This window comes from Hemiscyllium ocellatum, chromosome 7 (assembly GCF_020745735.1).
Source record: "Hemiscyllium ocellatum isolate sHemOce1 chromosome 7, sHemOce1.pat.X.cur, whole genome shotgun sequence".
In the NCBI taxonomy this organism is placed as follows: domain Eukaryota; kingdom Metazoa; phylum Chordata; class Chondrichthyes; order Orectolobiformes; family Hemiscylliidae; genus Hemiscyllium; species Hemiscyllium ocellatum.
In genome coordinates this window covers 71,077,604-71,096,429 of record NC_083407.1, presented here as the reverse complement: position 1 = coordinate 71,096,429, position 18,826 = coordinate 71,077,604, and the positions used below count along the sequence as shown (strand labels likewise).

The 18,826-nt window shown below is 39.8% G+C and overlaps 1 protein-coding gene across 5 annotated transcripts in view; it reads left to right on the top strand.

Annotated features, from left to right (window-relative positions):
• Positions 1 to 18,826, top strand: part of sestd1 (SEC14 and spectrin domains 1) — a 131,693-nt gene that overhangs the window by 56,483 nt on the left and 56,384 nt on the right. For all 5 annotated transcript variants that reach the window (XM_060827962.1, XM_060827961.1, XM_060827964.1 and 2 more), the window contains 3 exons: positions 489 to 602; positions 8,707 to 8,820; positions 18,445 to 18,542. In XM_060827962.1, coding sequence (XP_060683945.1) covers positions 489 to 602; positions 8,707 to 8,820; positions 18,445 to 18,542 — 326 coding nt within the window. The remainder of the gene's footprint in view (positions 1 to 488; positions 603 to 8,706; positions 8,821 to 18,444; positions 18,543 to 18,826) is intronic.

Sequence of the window (18,826 nt, the reverse complement as noted above, 5' to 3'; positions counted from 1 at the left end):
CTGAGTACTTCATGAAATATTTACTTAGATTTGTCTGCCTCAAATGAGCCCACTATCTTTCAACTCAGAAGTAAGAGTACTACCAACCTGAGCCACATACAGACACAATAAATTATTTTTCAATCAGTCTGTTCAGAGACATCTCTAGGATGGGTGGGACCTTTGGACTTGGGGTAGAAGCACTACCACTGTGCCACAAGAACCCTAATTAACTTTGAATTACTTATTAATTAACTGTTCAAGCTGTTATATACCTCTGAAGCAAATGGGAGTGGAACCCAGGTCTCCTGCTAAGTGCTTAGTAGTTCCCTCTTGTGTCTCTGTTGTCAATGCATGTATTGAAGAAATGAAGATGTGGCAGTTGTGAACTGAATTATCTTAATCATATGTTTATTCTCTTTACAGTTATTAAGTCTAAAATAATACTCCCAATATCGCAAAAGTTTGGGGAAAAATGTAAAAATGGTGACATTTCTTTTGTTACCTAGAATGTGATTCCTGCTGAGGTGTCCTTAGTCTGTGTGGTGAAACCAGATGAATTCTGGGACAAGAAAGTGACTCATTTCTGTTTCTGGAAGGAGAAAGATAGACTTGGATTTGAGGTATGTGAACGCTGTGTTCTCCCATTACGGGTATTGTGTTCTTGTAATTTTTAACCTGATTTGCTGTTTCCAATGTTACTTTACTTCTATTAAATGTAGAAGTCAAAACCAATTTCTCTGAGTAGTAATCAGTATCTGAACATAGGAAGTCTTCAGAGTTAGTGCTCATTGTATTTACAGATTAAAACCATCACACTTGTGGAAAATCTACATCAAATGTTTTCACAAAGGTAGATTATAAATATCATCTTTCTGCCTTTCTGAAAATGGCATTGTACAAATAACCTAATGTTGGAGCTGGTGTGAAAGTTTAATTAATTTGATTTAGTAATTGTCATTGTTTATTGAATAGTGATATTGTTGTTAAGGAGGTTTCATGGTTTGTACTTACAGGATTGTTTCTTTAAATAAGGTTGATATCGGTGGAGGTTCGTGGTTTCACATTTTTCGTTAATTTAAAAGAATTCTAATTTTCAGATTTGCTTTTGTTTCTTACTGTTGGGCATTTTAGTGTTTTTTAATTTCTACACTGAAGTGAATTAAATACTGAAGAAACATTATAGGTTTATTATGCTTTTACACAATGGGCTAAATTTCATAAACAGCTGTTGACCTTGAATAGAGCTGCAAAATCTGGTGATCTCTATAACGCCAAATTTCCCTTTCCAGATGTTACTTTAAATATGACTCTAAGCCAAGGGAATCATCAGGTGTTCAGCAATAGTATATCAAGCAAGATAAGCAACCAACCGTATTAAAGTGTTTTTTCAGCAAGGAAACAGGAAGTAAGAACAACTAAATTCCTTCATTTTACTTTTTTAAGTATCATAGTGAGATAATAACTGAAGATTCTTTTTATACATAGGCTTCAATTAGAAATTGAAATAAATTGTCAGAAGAATAATTATTTGCATACCACATGGGATTTCTTATTGTTTTAAAGAAAATTATATTTAACAAACACAAAATTACTTTTTCAGAGCCATTGAGGCTGTTTTAGAAAGCATTATGAATTTATGCTGTTAAAATCCAATTACACCTCCGTCAATAAACTGTAACTTTAACAAGACTTTTTACAGTTAGACAAAGAGCATAAGACTGCAAGTTCTTGTCAGTTCAGTGATTAAATATCACTGCATTTTAGACGTCTACAACTGTGCATCTCCAGGAGTGGAGTAGAATCACTGAGAGCTACTTCTGGGCCTCCATGTTTAACTACTTAACAGTTAACTAATCTGCAAATTCTAGAAAATGCACACTGATAGTTTTGCTAGTTGGCCTTGAAATTGCGTTGATTACAGTAATGAGGGTGACTAGACTGAAATAGACAAAATGGTCTCTTTTATACTTAACAATTTTATGAACTTGTGAACTCTGTTGAATGGGAGTCTGGGCAATATTTTGAGTGCATGCTCCAATTTAGATACCAAATGTTTACATTCACCGTGCTAACTATATATATTCCAGTTTTGCATGAGGTCTATGCTATTATCCCTTCACTAGTCACCATCATTATATGGTCGTAGAATGCCTATAATGTGGAAAGAGGCCATTCAGCCCATTGAATCTGCACTGACCCTCTGAAGAGCATCCCACACAGACCCAGCCCCCTACCATATCCCTGTAACCCCACATTCATGTGGATAATCCACCCTGCTTGCACATCTCTGAACATTACAATTTTGTATGGCCAATCCATCTGACCTGCACATCTTTGGACTGTGGGAGGAAACTGGAGAACCTGGTGGAAATCAAAGCAGGCAAGGGGAGAATGTGTGAACTCCACTTGTGATATCATAAATGACATAGCTCGCTGTGTACATGCTCAGCAGTTAACCTTTTTCTCTGCTTTCTTCCCTTTTCTTCCACACTCTCTCTATACCTTTAGGTGAATTTATAACATGCACACATCCTTCTAAAAGTCTCTGTATAGAGGCACAGCCTTTATGTTGGTTTATCATTCGTCCTAATCTGATATGGATTTCTCTTTGAAGTTGTTAAGAATGTACATTTTCTTACTTCATTCCCATTGCCTGAAAGTCATTCTTTCTCAGTTCACTAAGAAGAAGTTCTGTAGCATTGTTCTGCTGCCAGGTATCAAAGTCATTAGCACATCCTGCCAGTGGTTTTGTGCAGACTGATATTGAAACATGGCATTTGAATTTAAAAATGTTCTTTTAACCAAGTATGATCTTGGTTGCTGCATCTTCCTAATGACAATGCTGGCTCATTGTTGATCCTTGACTCAGACCATTTCCCTGGCTGCTAAATTAGGCAATTTGTGGGTTCTTTGGCATTGTTTCAAACTGTGGGCTTTATGGCATGCTTGATATCCTTCTCCATTTTTTATACTTTTTGGTCCTCTGTGTTGATACTTGGTGTCAGTGCAAGTATGAGAGAAGGGAGTTGGATCTTGAGTCTTCGGCTAATCTGGAGTTCACATGGGGCCAGACTGTTTTGCAAAGACTTGGAAGTGTGGCGTAACAGTATGAAATCTTTCCTGTTTTTGGTTGCGTGTGCCCCCATCAGCCTCTTCATTGGTCTGAGGGTTATGTTGGGGAGCTTGTGACATGAACAAAGCTGTATAACTTGGGAAAGGACTTGAAGTAAATTTGTTATCTGAGATGACTGTGTCTAGGATACCAAGTATTGAGAATGTTTTCCTTAACAGAGGATATCATAGTTTCAGAAATGAGCCTGTGTAAGCACTGTTTTTCAATGGGAGTAATAATCCACTTGGAGGAAAAGCTTTTCTTTGAATTCAAACAAATCTCTCCCTCTTACAAGCTGAAGTCCCCACCTGCTTCTAGAAGACCACCATAATCCCAGTACCTGAGAAAGTACATGCAACGTGCCTTAATGACGACTGCCCAGTGGCTTTGACCTCCCTAATCATGAAGTGCTTCGCAAGGCTGGTTGTGGTCTAGGCCCACATCAACTCTACTATCCAATCCTGCCTCTATCCCCTGCAATTTGCCTACCAACTTAACAGGTTCACAGTGGATGCCATTTCCCTAACCCTGCACTCATTCCTGGAAAATCTACACAGCAAGGACACCTATGACAAATTCCTGCTCCTGACTACAGCTCCATCTTCAACACCATTATCCCCTTCAGACTGATCTCAAAACTGAGACCTTGGTCTTCGCTCCACCCTCTACAAGTGGATCCTCAGCTTCCTGACCCAAAGACCACAATCAGTCAACTACGCCTCCTTCACGGTAACACTCGATGCTGGAGTCCTGAAGGATGCATTCTCAGTCCCCCTGTTGTACACCCTGTACACACCCATGACAGTGTTGTCAATTTCCAAACAAATGCAACCTACAAGTTGCTGATGACACCACTGTAGTAGAATGGATATTAAACAGCGATGAGTCAGAATACTGGAAGGAGAGAGAGGGCTTGGTAACATGGTGCAATGATAACAATCTCTCTTTCAATGTTGGCAAAACTAAAGAACTGATCGTTGACTTCAGAAAGAAAGGAGGTGGACATGCTCCCATCTACATGAATGGAGTGGAGGTTGAGAAGGTTGTAAGTATCAAATTCCTAGGACTGATGATAACTGATAACCTGTCCTGGACTTCCCATGTAGATGAATGGTCAAGAAGTCACAACATTGCCTCTTCTTCCTCAGGTGGCTCAAGAAACAGGGACCCTTACCAACATTTACCGATTCACCATAGAAAGCATACTGTTTCGTTGCATAATGGCCTGGTGTGGCAACTGCTCTCCCAGGACTGTAAGAAAGTACAGAAGGTTGTGTGCATAGCCCAGACCATCATAGAAGCCAATCTCCCATTCATGGACTCCATTTATACGCATCGTTACTGCGGAAAGGCTGCCAACATCATCAAAGACCCATCCCACCCCGGTGATGACCTCCTACAGTCTCGTCTGTCAGGCAGAAGACACAGAAGCCAGAACACATGCACCTGCATGTTCAGGCACAGCTTCTTCCCTGCTGTTATTAGACTTATGAATGGACTCTCTAACTTCAAATAATGCTGATTTTGTTGATATGATCTTGTCTAGTGGATTGTGTAACCTGTATGCCTTACTCTGTCAAAAGTTTTTTTTCACTCTATGGTCTGTTTGACCGTGCTTACTATGATCTGCCTGTACTCCTTGTAAACAAAGCTTTTCACTGTACTTAGGTGCATGTGTCAATAAATCAAATCAATCCATCAAATCCATGCCAAGGCATTAGCAGGGCTTAGACTGAAAGAGCGAGACTAGAAGTGGTTCCTTCTGCTCTTGTTTGTTATGGCATAGGTGATACAATTGGAGAGCATTTTTTCCAAATGGGCACAATATACTTGGCCACCATATTGAGTGCAGTACCATAATCTGAAACTTATTGATACCGAGATATCCTTGAAACCTCTGGAAGATACGAAGGCGAGTGACTTGTGTGCAACCAGTCTCTCACCATTGATGAGGAGTTCAGCAATGATTCTCAAAATACTGTCTGATTGGGATTATTGAGAACATCTATCAAGACAGAGTGCAGACCTGCACTCATTTCTCATCTCACATCTGTACTTGACTGATTCTTTGTAGCTTCTCTGCTTTTGCAGGTAAGTATTCAATGGTTTGAGATATAAAAGCTTCAGCTTCTCAAAATTCGTGTCTGCTTTTTGTATTCTTGGTAATGCGTCAACAGTAGTTTGTTATTTCCTTTAACATCTATAGGATTCTTTGTCTATGCTTTGTTTAGTTGATGCATGTTGCATTATAGACTGGTTATCTGATGCTGTTTTTATAATTCTGAAACAGTGTTCGTACTCCCCAGAATTTTGCGCTGGTGTATCCACTGCCATAATAATTTACCTCTTAGCTTAATAGTGCTGGATTTTCCAAGAAATGGCAATCTCACTCAGATTGTCATCTGGCACTTCTTTTGAACAAAAGGAGGAAGGTCTGCATTATTTAGGATATTCTAATCAAGGCTTCTTCAGAAATGCAGAGCCTTACTTCCATCTTGATGTTCTTTCGTAGCATATAACTGTTGGGGGAAGACAGATATTACCCCCTTTTGACAGCAGTTAGGTGGCATATTTTGAAATTCAAAGGTCTAGATAGGCACCTACACAATTCAATTGTTACAATGGACATTCTGCAGGATATCCGTCATACACAACTGCACCATACTCCATCTATGCTGGGGTATTCTGAAGGCTGACCATCAGAACATTTGGGCCATAGAGAGCTAAGATCTCAGAAGAAATTAACATTCATTTTATTTTACTAAATGATTTTCACAAAAGATGATTCCAATGCCATGCTTGATCCTGCATAAGGAATTTCCTTACAAGTTTGTTTATCTGGGCCAGTAGTAGAAAATTTGCCATTTGTTCACTATTCCCATGAGTTTCCGTAATTCTATAATATTCCGAGAACGTGGAAAATTTTCTTTAACTTTTGTTTTCTGAGGGTCAACTGTGATGCCCATTACTTGCAAAATGTGCCCTACAAACCTTTATTGTGGGTTTTGAGAATGTTCACATGCCATTTAGTGTTAATCCTAAATCCTGTAAGGTTATGAGCACTTCTCTTGCTCTCTGGCTATGTTTCTGTTGAACCATGGATCAAGATATTGTTCATATGAAAAATGATGCATTCATTGGCAGTGTCCTCTGTGCAGACATGATTCCAACGGGTAGGTGGGTATAGAAGCAACATCTAAATGGCTGTTTAAAAAAAAAGGAAGACTCTTCCTTTTAATCACTCATGGGATGTGGGTGCTAAATTTTATTGCCTGTCCCTAGTTGCCCTTGAGAAGGTGGTGGTGGGGAGCTGCCTTCTTGAACAGCTGCAATCCATGTGCTGTAGGTAGACCCATAATACTATGAGGCCAGGATTTCCAGAATTTGAAATAAATAGCACTGAAAGAACAGTGATATATTTCCAATTTAGGATGATGAGTGGCTTGGAGAGGACCTTCTGCTGTCATTGCCCTTTTAAATTGAGGTGGTCATGAGTTCAGAATTGCTGTCTGAGAATCTTTGGTGAATTACTACAATGCATCTTGTAGTTGGTAAACATTGTTGTAACTGAGCACTGGAGATGAAGGGAGTAGATGTTTGTGGATGTGGTGCCTATCAAACATGTTGCTTTGTCCTGGATGTTGTCAAGCTTCCTGAGAGTTTTTGGAACTGCACCCATCCTGGCAAGTGGTGAATATTCCATCACACCCCTGAAGTATCACGTGGATGTTGGACAAGATTTTTCAAATTCAGGCTATGAGTTACTCGCTGGAACAATCCTAGCCTTCGACCTGTTTTTGTAACAACTGTATTTATGCAGCTAGACTAGTTCAGTGTCTGGTCAGTTGTAATCCCCAGGATTTTGGTGGGGGTTTCGATGATGGTAATCTCCTTGAATGTCAAGGGGCAGTGATTAGATTGTGTCTCTTATTGGAGAAAATCATTGCCTGGCATTCGTGTGGCATGCATGTTTCTGGCCACATTTTAGCCCGAGACAGAATGTTGATCAGGTCTTGCTGCATTTGAATGTGGACTGCTTCAGTATCAAAGGAGCCTGCGAATGGTGCTGATCACTGTGCAATCATGAGTGAATATTCCCACCTCTGACCTTATGATGGAGGGAAGGTCATTGTTGGAGTAGCTGGAGATGGTTGGGTAGAGAACACTATCCTGAGGAACTTATGCAATGATGTCCTGGTACTGCTTCTTTTGTGATCGTGTCAATCTGTGAAAGTTTCAACCATTGTTGCCATTTTATGTGCTTCACACTCTACAGCCTTGTTCAGTTAACTAAAGCTGACACAAATTCTGATGGAACCAAATGGATTTGGAACACGCACTATATCAGAGCACTACATCATGGGTCTGTTAATTAGCAAAATAATCCATTATTGAAGCACTGCCTCCCCCCATTTGCTTTTCACTTTTATCAGAAGTGGGCATTTGACATTTTTGCATGTAAAGCCGGTTGTGGGTGGCAGTTTCCAAGCTTTCAAAAAGTTTAAACAATGTGATTCTGAATTTTTTTGTTGGTATATTCCTTCAATTTTGTGACTTTATAATTTCATTTAAGATCCATCTCGACATTTCTGCTTAATAATGAGCATTCTTGACTATAGATACAGTATATTTTTCAAAGTATTTTTATTACAGTTTTATGCTTATGCTTATAATGTTGGAATTCATTGTTAAGAATAACAAATCAGTCTTGAAAGGTTGCACATGATTTTGCGGTGCTTCTCATTTGGCAGGTCGATGTGAACTGACAGCTGAAATGTTGACCAGAATAATAATCATCAAGAAAGGCGGTCTTAACACTTTATATAAAAGACTTCAGTACTTTAATCTCTCTCTCTTTAGGTGTATGGTTGCACTAATGTAGTTGTGCATTTTTCAATTTTATTGCAGAAGATTGAGAGGCTTACCTTCTAATTGGGTCAACACAGGACATTATTTCAGTCAAAAAGTATGGTGCTGGAAAAGCACAGCAGGTCAGACAGCATCTGAGGAACAGGAGAGTCAATGTTTCAGGCATAAGCCCTTCATCAGGAATGTGTGGGGTGGGGGGAGGAGTCCCAAGTGGGCTGAGAGACCCAAGTGGGCTGAGAGATAAATGGGAGGGAGCAAGGGAGGCTGGAGCGAATTTGCTTGGTGCTTCTTTTTTTCCAGAATGCTTCTAAGGTTGCATTTAAATTAGATTTATTTTTATGACCTGGAGTTGGGAGTTTTTATTTTGAGACTCTTGTATCTTAACATAAACTTGAAGTTGAAAATTGCTGAGACTAACAGTGGAGGGAATATAGCAAATTCTATAGCGTAAATTTGGATCAAGTTAACTTAAATCAGTTTGTGTTAAAACCGAGATTCAATTTTTTGAGGTTTGGTATCATTCAGTTACATGGATTTGAGGACAGTGTACTCATGGGAGTCTATAGATTAAAGAATATTTTACGAATGACTCGCTGAAAAACAGGTTATGCACAAAGACTTCAATTAGAGTTTTGAATGGATTACCCACTATCCACTATACAGTATAGACATCTATTTAGGCTTTAATAGAGTGGGAGGGCTCCAAATGTTTCCTTAGCTAATTTTATTTCTATTCTCAACAGGTAATTTTGGTGTCTGCCAACAAGCTGACCCGCTATATAGAACCGTGTCAATTGACAGAAGAATTTGGAGGTTCACTTTTGTATGATCACATAGACTGGCTGAATAAACGATTGGTTAGTATTGTAAAGCTACAGGTATTCTAAAATTACAAATGGTACCCAGTACAAGTATCTTAAGATAAATACTGACTGTTCTTTTAAAATGATTACTTAAGAGACTGTGATGTATCTCATATATTTTCCGAAAATGAGAAACAAAATCTGCAATGTGTCTGGTTCTTTAACCATCACCTATTGGTGGTTGAACATCATTTTTCAGATGACTTCTTTGACAATAGCAAATTTAATTGTGAACTGTCACAAAACACGGTGGGCAATTCAATTTACCACTTTAAAATCAGCCCTTGAAAACATAATGGCAAGTCAGTTTTTAAATTGCTGCCATCTGTCTGTTAAAGGCTGTTAGGAAGGGAGTCCTATGATTTTGAACAAGTGCTGATGAAGGAATGTATTCCCAGGTTAATTTGAATTTCTGCTTACGTATGAAAGGTGTGATGGTCCATTTGCTTTTGTTGTGGTGATGACTCCATTAAGTAATAGGTTTCTCTGAGAGATGATTTCTTGTGAAAGGTAACTTGATTCTATTAATTGATTATATAATCAATTGCATAAGAGACCAGCAATAGTTTCATTTTGAGAACTGTTAAGCTAACGTAATAACACTGGAGAGGAGATTCTTGTTTGGGTGTTTATGATCTTCAAGAACTTTAGAACTATGAGAGTTCTGACCCAAACTATCTATGCTTAAGACACGAGTGACACTTGTATTGAACTGCAAGTTTGCAATATTAGGACAGTTGGGGCAATAATATAAACCCTTATGTAAGTCTTTGAACAGTATTCAGACCAAGTTTTTAATCTTCCAATGTGTGATAATTATCTGACTTACATCTGCAAAATTCAAGTCAAATGAGTGGAGAAGGAAATTTCAGATAAGAGGTTTAATTTAGAGTTTAAGAATCTGATCTTGCTCCTGAGGCAAAATGTTTCCTGGTTCCACAAACCTGACTTGGGAAAAACTGACTTGTAAGGTCATATTTTCAACCCCAGATGCTGAGGTTCCCTGGGAGTTGGGCCAGGTGACCCTGAAACAAGTTGTTGTTTGGATTCAAGGCAAATCTCCATAAACTGGCACTTGTGCTCAGGTGGCTAGCAGCAGAAATGGTTAAGAGCTACAATCAAACAGACTGAGAATGGTGGTCAAGCTAGTTTAAACTCTGACCTTGGTTAAAACTGTAAGCAGTACACATTGTGACCCATCTGTAAATTGTGACTTGCAGTTTTCTGTGTTGACCAAATGAGGCAGGTGTCATGTGATCTGCTAGACAAGTTGGCGCCTTACAACCTTATACGGAGCATAGAATGTCTGTTTAACATTTGGGAGCTTTTTAAACCAGTAAAGCTCCATTGGCTGGGATCAAACAATGTGAGCAGGGATTGGTCAATTCATTGGCTAAAGTGCCAGACAAGTTTCTAGAAGGATTGCATTTTGTGGAAAAGTTAGCAAAGGATTTGTCGGGTGTAGTCTTTGACGCCAAAAGTTGAGAAATATGCAACCTGAAATTATCTTCAGAGAAGACAAAGAACCATGAGACCAGGTGGACGCTGAGAGCAAAATTGGACACTTCCCTTGAATTAGGGTAATATTTGAATCAAGCCGAACTTATAGAGTTAAAGTAGGAGTTAGGGTTAAATGTGGGTTAAGTTAAAGTATAAGGTAAAGTGAAGTTAAATGAAGTCAGTTCATGTTGCAGTTAAGTTAGATGATGTAAGAAGTAAATGTTAAAACAAATATATCTTTTATATTGAATGAAAGGTTAGTTTGAGTCTGAGTTGATTTCCTGCTTTTTGTCTCTCACACAAGGGAAGAACGCCTAGATAAAAGGTTTGAGTATTCCTTTTGGGCTGACAACATACTGTACTGTCATTTAATGAGGAAAAAAAGCAAAAATATACTTTCATTCCTTGTGCTCCCTGGCCACACATACCCACAAACACACACCTCATTCCCCCACGCACGCAATCCTATATCCCTATGCTGCTCACCTGTTACCCCTGGCTTCTTAAACCCTTCATACCACCTTATTGCACACTGCCCATCCCTTATGACACCTGTGCAGCTATGTACCCCTGTGTCTATGGTCCTCGCCTTTATGATGACATGCTAACCTGTACCCTGTTTCTCACCTTTTGGTAATGCCTATACCAACAGTGCCCATTTATGCCACTTGTACCCCCAGCCAGCATTCAGGATAGGTATATACTGCAGGTCACAAATTATAGCTGGGGGAAAGACAATTATGATGCGATTAGGCAAGATTTAGGATGCATAGGATTGGGAAGGAAACTGCAGGGAATGGGCATAATTGAAATGTGGAGCTTATTCAAGGAACAGCTACTGCATGACCTTGATAAGTATGTACCTTTCAGGCAGAGAGGAAGTTGTCGAGCAAGGGAGTTCACTAGAGAAGTTGAATCTCTTGTCAAGAGGAAGAAGAATACTTAATGTTAGGCTGAGACGTGAAGGCTCAGTTAGGGCGCTTGAGAGTTACAAGCTAGCCAGGAAAGACCTAAAGCGAGAGCTAAGAAGAGCCAGGAAGCAACATGAGAAGTCATTGGTGGATAGGATCAAGGAAAACCCTAAGGTTTTCTATAGGTATTTTAGGAATAAAAAAATGACTAGAGTAAGAATAGGGGCTTTTGCCCGAAACGTCGATTTCGCTGCTCGTTGGATGCTGCCTGAACTGCTGTGCTCTTCCAGCACCACTAATCCAGAATCTGGTTTCTAGCATCTGCAGTCATTGTTTTCACCTAGAGTAAGAATAGGGCCAATCAAGGATAGTAGTGGGTAGTTGTGCATGGAGTCAGAGGAGATAGGGGAAGCTCTTAATGAATATTTTTTGTGAGAATTCACACTAGAAAAAGACAATGTTGTCGAGGAGAATGCTGAGACACAGGCTACTAGACTAGATGGGATTGGGGTTCACAAGGAGGAGGTGTTAGCAGTTCTGGCAATTGTGAAAATAGATAAGTCCCCTGGACTGAATGGGATTTATTTGGGAAGCCAGGGAGGAGATTACAGAACCTTTGGCTTTAATCTTTATGTCGTCATTGTCTTCAGAAATAGTGCCAGAAGACTGGAGGATAGCAAACATTGTTCCCTTGTTCAGGAAGGGAAGTAGAGACAACCGTGGTAATTATAGAACTGTGAGCCTTACTTCAGTTGTTGGTAAAGTGTTGGAGAAGGTAATAAGAGATAGGATTTATAATCATCTAGAAAGGAATAAGTTGATTAGGGATAGTCAACATGGTTTTGTGAAGGATAAGTCGTGCCTCACAAACCTTGTTGAGATCTTTGAGAAAGTGACTAAACAGGTAGAGGAGGGTAAAGCAGTTGTTGTGGTGTATATGGATTTCATTAAGACATTTGATAAGGTTCCCCACGGTAGGCTGTTGCACAAAATATGGAGGCATGGGATTATAGAGTCATAGACATGTACAGCGTGGAAACAGACCCTTCGGTCCAACCCGTCCATGCCGACCAGTTATCCCAATCCAATCTAGTCTGTCCTGCCAGCAACCGGCCCATATCCCTCCAAACCCTTCCTACTCATATACCCATCCAGATGCCTCTTAAATGTTGCAATTGTACCAGCCTCCACCACATCCTCTGGCAGCTCATTCCATACACGTACTACCCTCTGCGTGAAAAGGTTGCCCCTTAGGTTTCTTTTATATCTTTCCCCTCTCACCCTAAACCTATGTCCTCTAGTTCTGGACTCCCCGACCCCAGGAAAAGACTTTGCCTATTTATCCTATCCATGCCCCTTATAACTTTGTAAGCCTCTATAAGGTCACCCCTCAGCCTCCGACGCTCTGGGGAAAACAGCCCCAGCCTGTTCAGCCTCTCCCTATAGCTCAGATCCTCCAACCCTGGCAACATCCTTGTAAATCTTTTCTGAACCCTTTAAAGTTTCACAACATTTTTCTGATAGGAAGGAGACCAGAACTGCACGCAATATTCCAACAGTGGCCTAACCAATGTCCTGTACAGCCATAACATGACCTCCCGACTCCTGTACTCAATACTCTGACCAATAAAGACAAGCATACCAAACGCCTTCTTCACTATCCTATCCAGCTGTGACTCCACTTTCAAGGAGCTATGAACCTGCACTCCAAGGTCTCTTTGTTCAGTAACACTCCATAGGACCTTACCATTAAGTATATAAGTCCTGCTAAGATTTGCTTTCTCAAAGTGCACCACCTGACATTTATCTGAATTAAACTCCATCTGCTACTTCTCAGCCCATTGGCCCATCTGGTCCAGATCCTTGTGTAATCTGAGGTAACCCTTGGCTAGCTGAAAGAAGACAAAAGGTGTTGGTTGATTGGAAATGTTCATCGTGGAGTTCATTTACTAGTGTTAGATCACAAGGATCTATTTTGGGTCCACTGCTGTTTGTCATTTTTATAAGTGACCTTGACGAAGGTGCAGAAGTGTGACACTAAAGTCAGTAGAGTTGTGCATAGTGCAGAAGGCTGTTGTAGTTTACATGGGAACTTAGATAAGATGCAGAGCTGGGCTGAGATGTGGCAAATGGAGTTTAATGAGGAAAAGTGTGAGATGATTCACTTTGGAAGGAGTAACAGGAATGTGGAATACTTGGCTAATGGTAAGATTCTTGGTCGTGTAGATGTACAGAGAGATCTCTGTGTCCATGTACGTAGATCCCTAAAAGTTGCTACCCTAGTTGATAGGGTTGTTAAGAAGGCATATAGTGTGTTACCTTTTATTGGTAGAAGAATTGAGTTTCGGAGTCATAAGGTCATACTGCAGCTGTACAAACCTCTGGTGGGACAGCACTTGGGGTATTGTGTACAGTTCTGGTCGCCGCATTATCGGAAGAATATGGAAGCTTTGGAAAGGGTTCCGAGGAAATTTACTAGGACGTTGCCTGATATGGAGGGAAAGTCTTGCGAGGAAAGGCTGAAGACTTGAGGCTGTTTTCATTAGAAGAAGGCTGAGAGGTGACTTAACTGCGACACATAAGATAATAAGAAAGTTAGATAGGGTGGACAGTGAGAGCCTTTTTTCTTGCATGGTGATGGCTAGCACAAGGGGACATAGCTTTAAATTGAGGGGTGATAGATATAGGACAGATGTCAGAGGTAGTTGTTTACACAGAGAGAATTAGGAGCATGGAACACATTGTCTGCAGCAGTAGTGGACTCACCAACATTAACGTCATTTAAGTGGTCATTCGATAGACATATGGATGAAAATGGAATAATGTAGGTTAGATGAGCTTCAGATTGGTTTCGCAGGTCGACGCAATATTGTGGGCCGAAGGACCTATACTGCACTTAACGTTCTATGTTCTTTATCTTCCTGCTTCCATGCTAACTGTAGTTAAACGTCAGGAGCCAAATTGACATAGAATAAATATTTCTGTGCATCGCTGATATAGCTCTTTTCTGGAACTGGAAAATTTAGGGAAAAGAAACTATTCAATGTTGAAAATCTTTCAATTAATTCTTAAGAAAGCAAAAGTTTATTAAATTCCTCAATGGGATGTGGACATTGATAACTAGTCTAGCATTTATTGACCATTTCCAGTTGCTCTTGAGAAGATTGGGGAGAGTTACCTGTCTTCTCGAACCAATGCCGTTCATTTGCTGTAGGCGCTCAAACAATGCTGATCAAGCAGGCAGTTATAGAATTTTTGAACCAGTGACACTGAAGAATGGCTATATATTTCAGAATCAGGACAGTGGGGTGCTTGAGGGGAAACTTGCAGTTGGTTGTGCTCCCATCGATTTATTTTTCTAAATGGTAGTGGTTGTGGGTTCAGAAGTTGCTGTCTATGTAGCCTAGGTGAAATTCTGCAGTGCATTTGTTCATGATACGCAATGCTGTTAATGAGTGTTGGTGTTGGAGAGTTTGGATATTTGTGAGTGTAGTGCCACTTAGTTATGAATGTTGTCAACCTACTTGAATGGTGGTGGAAATTTATTTATAAGAGCAAATGGAGAGTATTCCATTAATATCTGACTTGTGCCTTGTAGCTGGCAGACCAGCATTAGGAAGGTAGAAATTGAGTTCTCACTGCAGAATTCCTGGCATCTTGTATACACTTGTATATGGCTGGTACAGCTTAGTTTCTGGTCAATAGTAACCAATGTTCTCTGTAACTGTACTTGCTGCTGTGCTGACATGCAAGTCCACATCCATCAATAGCTCCTGGAAGCAGGAACAATACCACGTGGCTACACAGCTTGAAGGGAGTATTGATGGTAGCCCCATGGTAATGTTGGAGGATTCATTGATGCCATTGAATGTTGAGGTGTGATTGTTAGGTCATATTTCTTCTTGGGATTGGTCATTGCCTGAGTTTTGTATGATTATTAGTTGCCACTTGTCAGCCCAAAACTGGATTTTGTTCAGGTGTTGCTGCATTTAGACATGAACTGCTTCAAAATCTGAGTCATCGCAAAAGGTGCTGAATTGTGCAATCATCAGCAAGTATCTTATTTTGTAAAGGAAGGGCAATGATGAAGCAGCAGAAGATTATTGGACCTCAGACACTAATCTCTGGACAGCGTTCAGAGTAATTCTGGAAATGAGATGATTGACCTCAAACAGCCATACCATCTTCCTTTGTGCAAGTAACACTCTAACCAGCAGAGAGATTTCTCATGATCCGTTCTGACTCTAGTTTTGGAAGCTGAACAGAGTGTCACTGCCATTGACATCAAGGTAATATTTGACCAAATGTGGCATCAAGGGCCTTCAGAAATCTAGATTCACTGGGAATCGGTGAGGAGTTGGGGAAGATCAATACTGGTTGGAGTCACATCTAGCATGAAGGAAGATGGTTGTTAGTAAGGTTAGTCATCTCAACCCAAGACATCACTTCAGTAGTTCTTCAGGGTAATGTTCTAGATCCAAGCATTCTTAGGTTCTTCATCAGTGACATTCCCTCTAACATAAGGTCAGAAGTGGATATGTTCACTGATGATTGCACAATATTCAGAATCATTCATGACGTTTCAGAAACCAAAGCAGCCCATATCCATATTAAATAAGACCTGGACAACATCCAGGCTTGGGATGAAAGTGGGAAGCAACATTTGCGCCACGCAAGTAGCAAATAATGATCACCTCCAATGAGATATTTTAACCTTACCCCTCCGAAGCATTTATCATCACCAAATCCGACACTATCAACATCCTGGACATTAACATTGACCAGAAACTGAACTGATCCAGTCATATAAATACTGTAGCTCAAAAACAGGTCAAAGGCTGGGAATTCTGTAGCAAGTACCTCAGCTCCTGTCTCCCCATTTCCTGTCCATCATTTACAAGGCACAAGTCAGGCATGTGATTGAATGCCTCCCACTTGGTTGGGTACGTGCATCTCCAACAGCAACAGAATAAGGTCAACACCATACCAGGTAAAGCAGCCCACTTGACTGGTACCCTGTCCACCACCTTCAACATTCACCAAGCACACACTGGTATCAGCATGTACCATCTATAAGAGGCACTGCATTAGCTCATCAAGCCTTCTTGGATCACAACTTCCAAACCTGTGACCTCTACCACCTAGAAGAACAAAGGCAGCAGATGCATAGGAGCACAGCCACCTACAAGTGGACAAACAATACTGACTTGCAACTATACCGCCATTCTTCCACTGTTGCTGAGTGAAATTTCTGCAATTCCCTTTCTCAAACAGTGTTGTGGTTGCCCCTACACCCCAAGGACTGCAACAGATCAAGAAGGTCACCAACATCTTCCAGTGCAATTAGAGATAAATAAATGATGGCATTGCCTGCAATTCCCACATCCCATGAAGGAATAAAAATAAATTCTGGGGTCGATGGATTTTCAGAAGAAAGCACCTTAGTCTTTTGTCACCTCAATGATATCAGTTCTTCCAGTTTCTAAACTTGTGCTTATGTCTTCTTATAATATAAACAAATCCCAACAGCATTAAAGATCAATGATATGCTCAATATTCATGCCTGAATTTATTTCTTTTGTTACATAATGCATCATATGTCCAGAGTAAGAGCTTTTATCAAATTCAACTTTGGTTTAAAGAGCAATGTGAATCTTTTCTTACCTTTCAAGATGTGTTTTAGATTGCTTCACTTTTTTCTGCCTAGACTGTTTTATTTTTCACTTGAAATTCTCCCTTGATAAATTTAATAGCTCAATGAATTGGTTGCATTCATTGTCATTTCTTTGGGAAATTCTGAAAATGTATGTAGTTCCAGCCCTTCTCATTCATGTAACTTCCCAATGCAATCAAAAATTGCTGTTATTCTGCAATGGAAGAATTACCAAGGGACCTTGTCTTTTTGCAGACTGCTGACTCAACATGTTTATAGTTCGATGTATACATTGCAGAGATTGCCTCATAGCTTGAGGTCTGGCATCTGCCAAGAAAAAAAGTATGATTGTGCCTTTTGCGTCTTGTGCTACATGTTGTAAATGTTTGCAAAATGTTGATGAACTACTGATCAGCTGAAACATGAATGTTTCAGGTGATTCACTTTGTTGATTAAATCAAATTTAAAGGTATAATAAACCAATAAGTGTTATTTATTAACTTAAATTCCATTGTGTCTCTGCCGCAGCTATCCAGTCTTGGTTGTCAATTTTTATTTGAACAAACAATTCGTCTGATTTGTTGTTAATTGTGCAAGCATTCAAATACAGAGCCCTTAATTCAGTTTTTTTAAAATGAGGTTTTATAAATTTTCACCCTACCTCATGGCTGACTATTAAGCTTGCAATCACTGTCCCTTCCTCCCATTCTCTGATAATCATGACCTTCGTTGCTAAATTAATTAATTGCTTTGTCATTTCCCTTTAGTTTATTCAATTTTCCTCCACATAATCCCTCCCTCCCTCTATTGAGTTTAAAGCCCTCTCTACTTCTCTAGTTAATAGTACTCAAGAACACTGGCCCCAGCTCAGTTCAGGTTCACTGTCCCAATGGTACAGCTTTCACTTTCTCTGGTATTGCTGCATGTGCCTCATGAAGAGGAACTTATTTCCCCAGTTCTGAAGAAGGGTCACTGGACCCAAAACATTAACTCTTGATTTTTCTCCACAGATGCTGCCAGAGCTGCTGAGCTTTTCCGGCAATTTCTGTTTTGTTTCTGATTTCCAGCATCTGTAGTTCTTTCGGTTTTTAACCTACTTCTCCCAGTCCAATCTTTGAGCCATGTTTTTTTTGTAATTTTATTTATTTCATGTGACTCAGTTAATAATTCAGAGATTTCAGTCTTTGAGATTCTGTTTTTTAATGTAGTTTCTAGCTCTTCTCATTCCATGTGCAGAACCTGTCTTTCAGTCTTAGTGATGTTGTCAGTATGTACGTTGACCACCACAGCTGCATCTTTTTTCCTTTCCACTGCAATGATCAAGGAATGTTTAGTTTTAGTCTGATTTTGGTGACTCAGAAGAATTATTCAGATTTTTGCTTCAATTCTTTGAATGAATGTAAGTAGCATCTTGTTAACCTGATTTTCATTCATAAATCCAAATGATATTCTGCATCCATTTTGTGCAAGCTCGTTTTAGCTTGAATATCTGTTTAAGTGAAATATTTTAAAGCTGAATATTTGAGGATAAAATTGTTTTCATGTTTAATACAGGTCTTTGAAAAATTCACAAAGGAATCAACGTCATTGCTCGATGAACTGGCTCTAATTAATAATGGATCTGAGCGGGGTAATCAGCAGGAGAAAGAAAGGTAGGAATAAAATGTGCAGGTGATAATTTGTGGTTTCATTTGACAAGAACTTTGACAAGGATAGACCAGATGAATGCATGGCTGAGGAGCTGGTATATGGAAGAAGGTTTCACATTTTTGGATCATTGGAATCTCTTTTGGGGTAGAAGTGACCTGTACAAGAAGAACGGATTGCATCTAAATTGGAAGGGGACTAATATACTGGCAGGGAAATTTACTAGAACTGTTTGAGAGGATTTAAACTAGTAAGGTGAGGGGGGGGGGTGGGACCCAGGGAGATAATG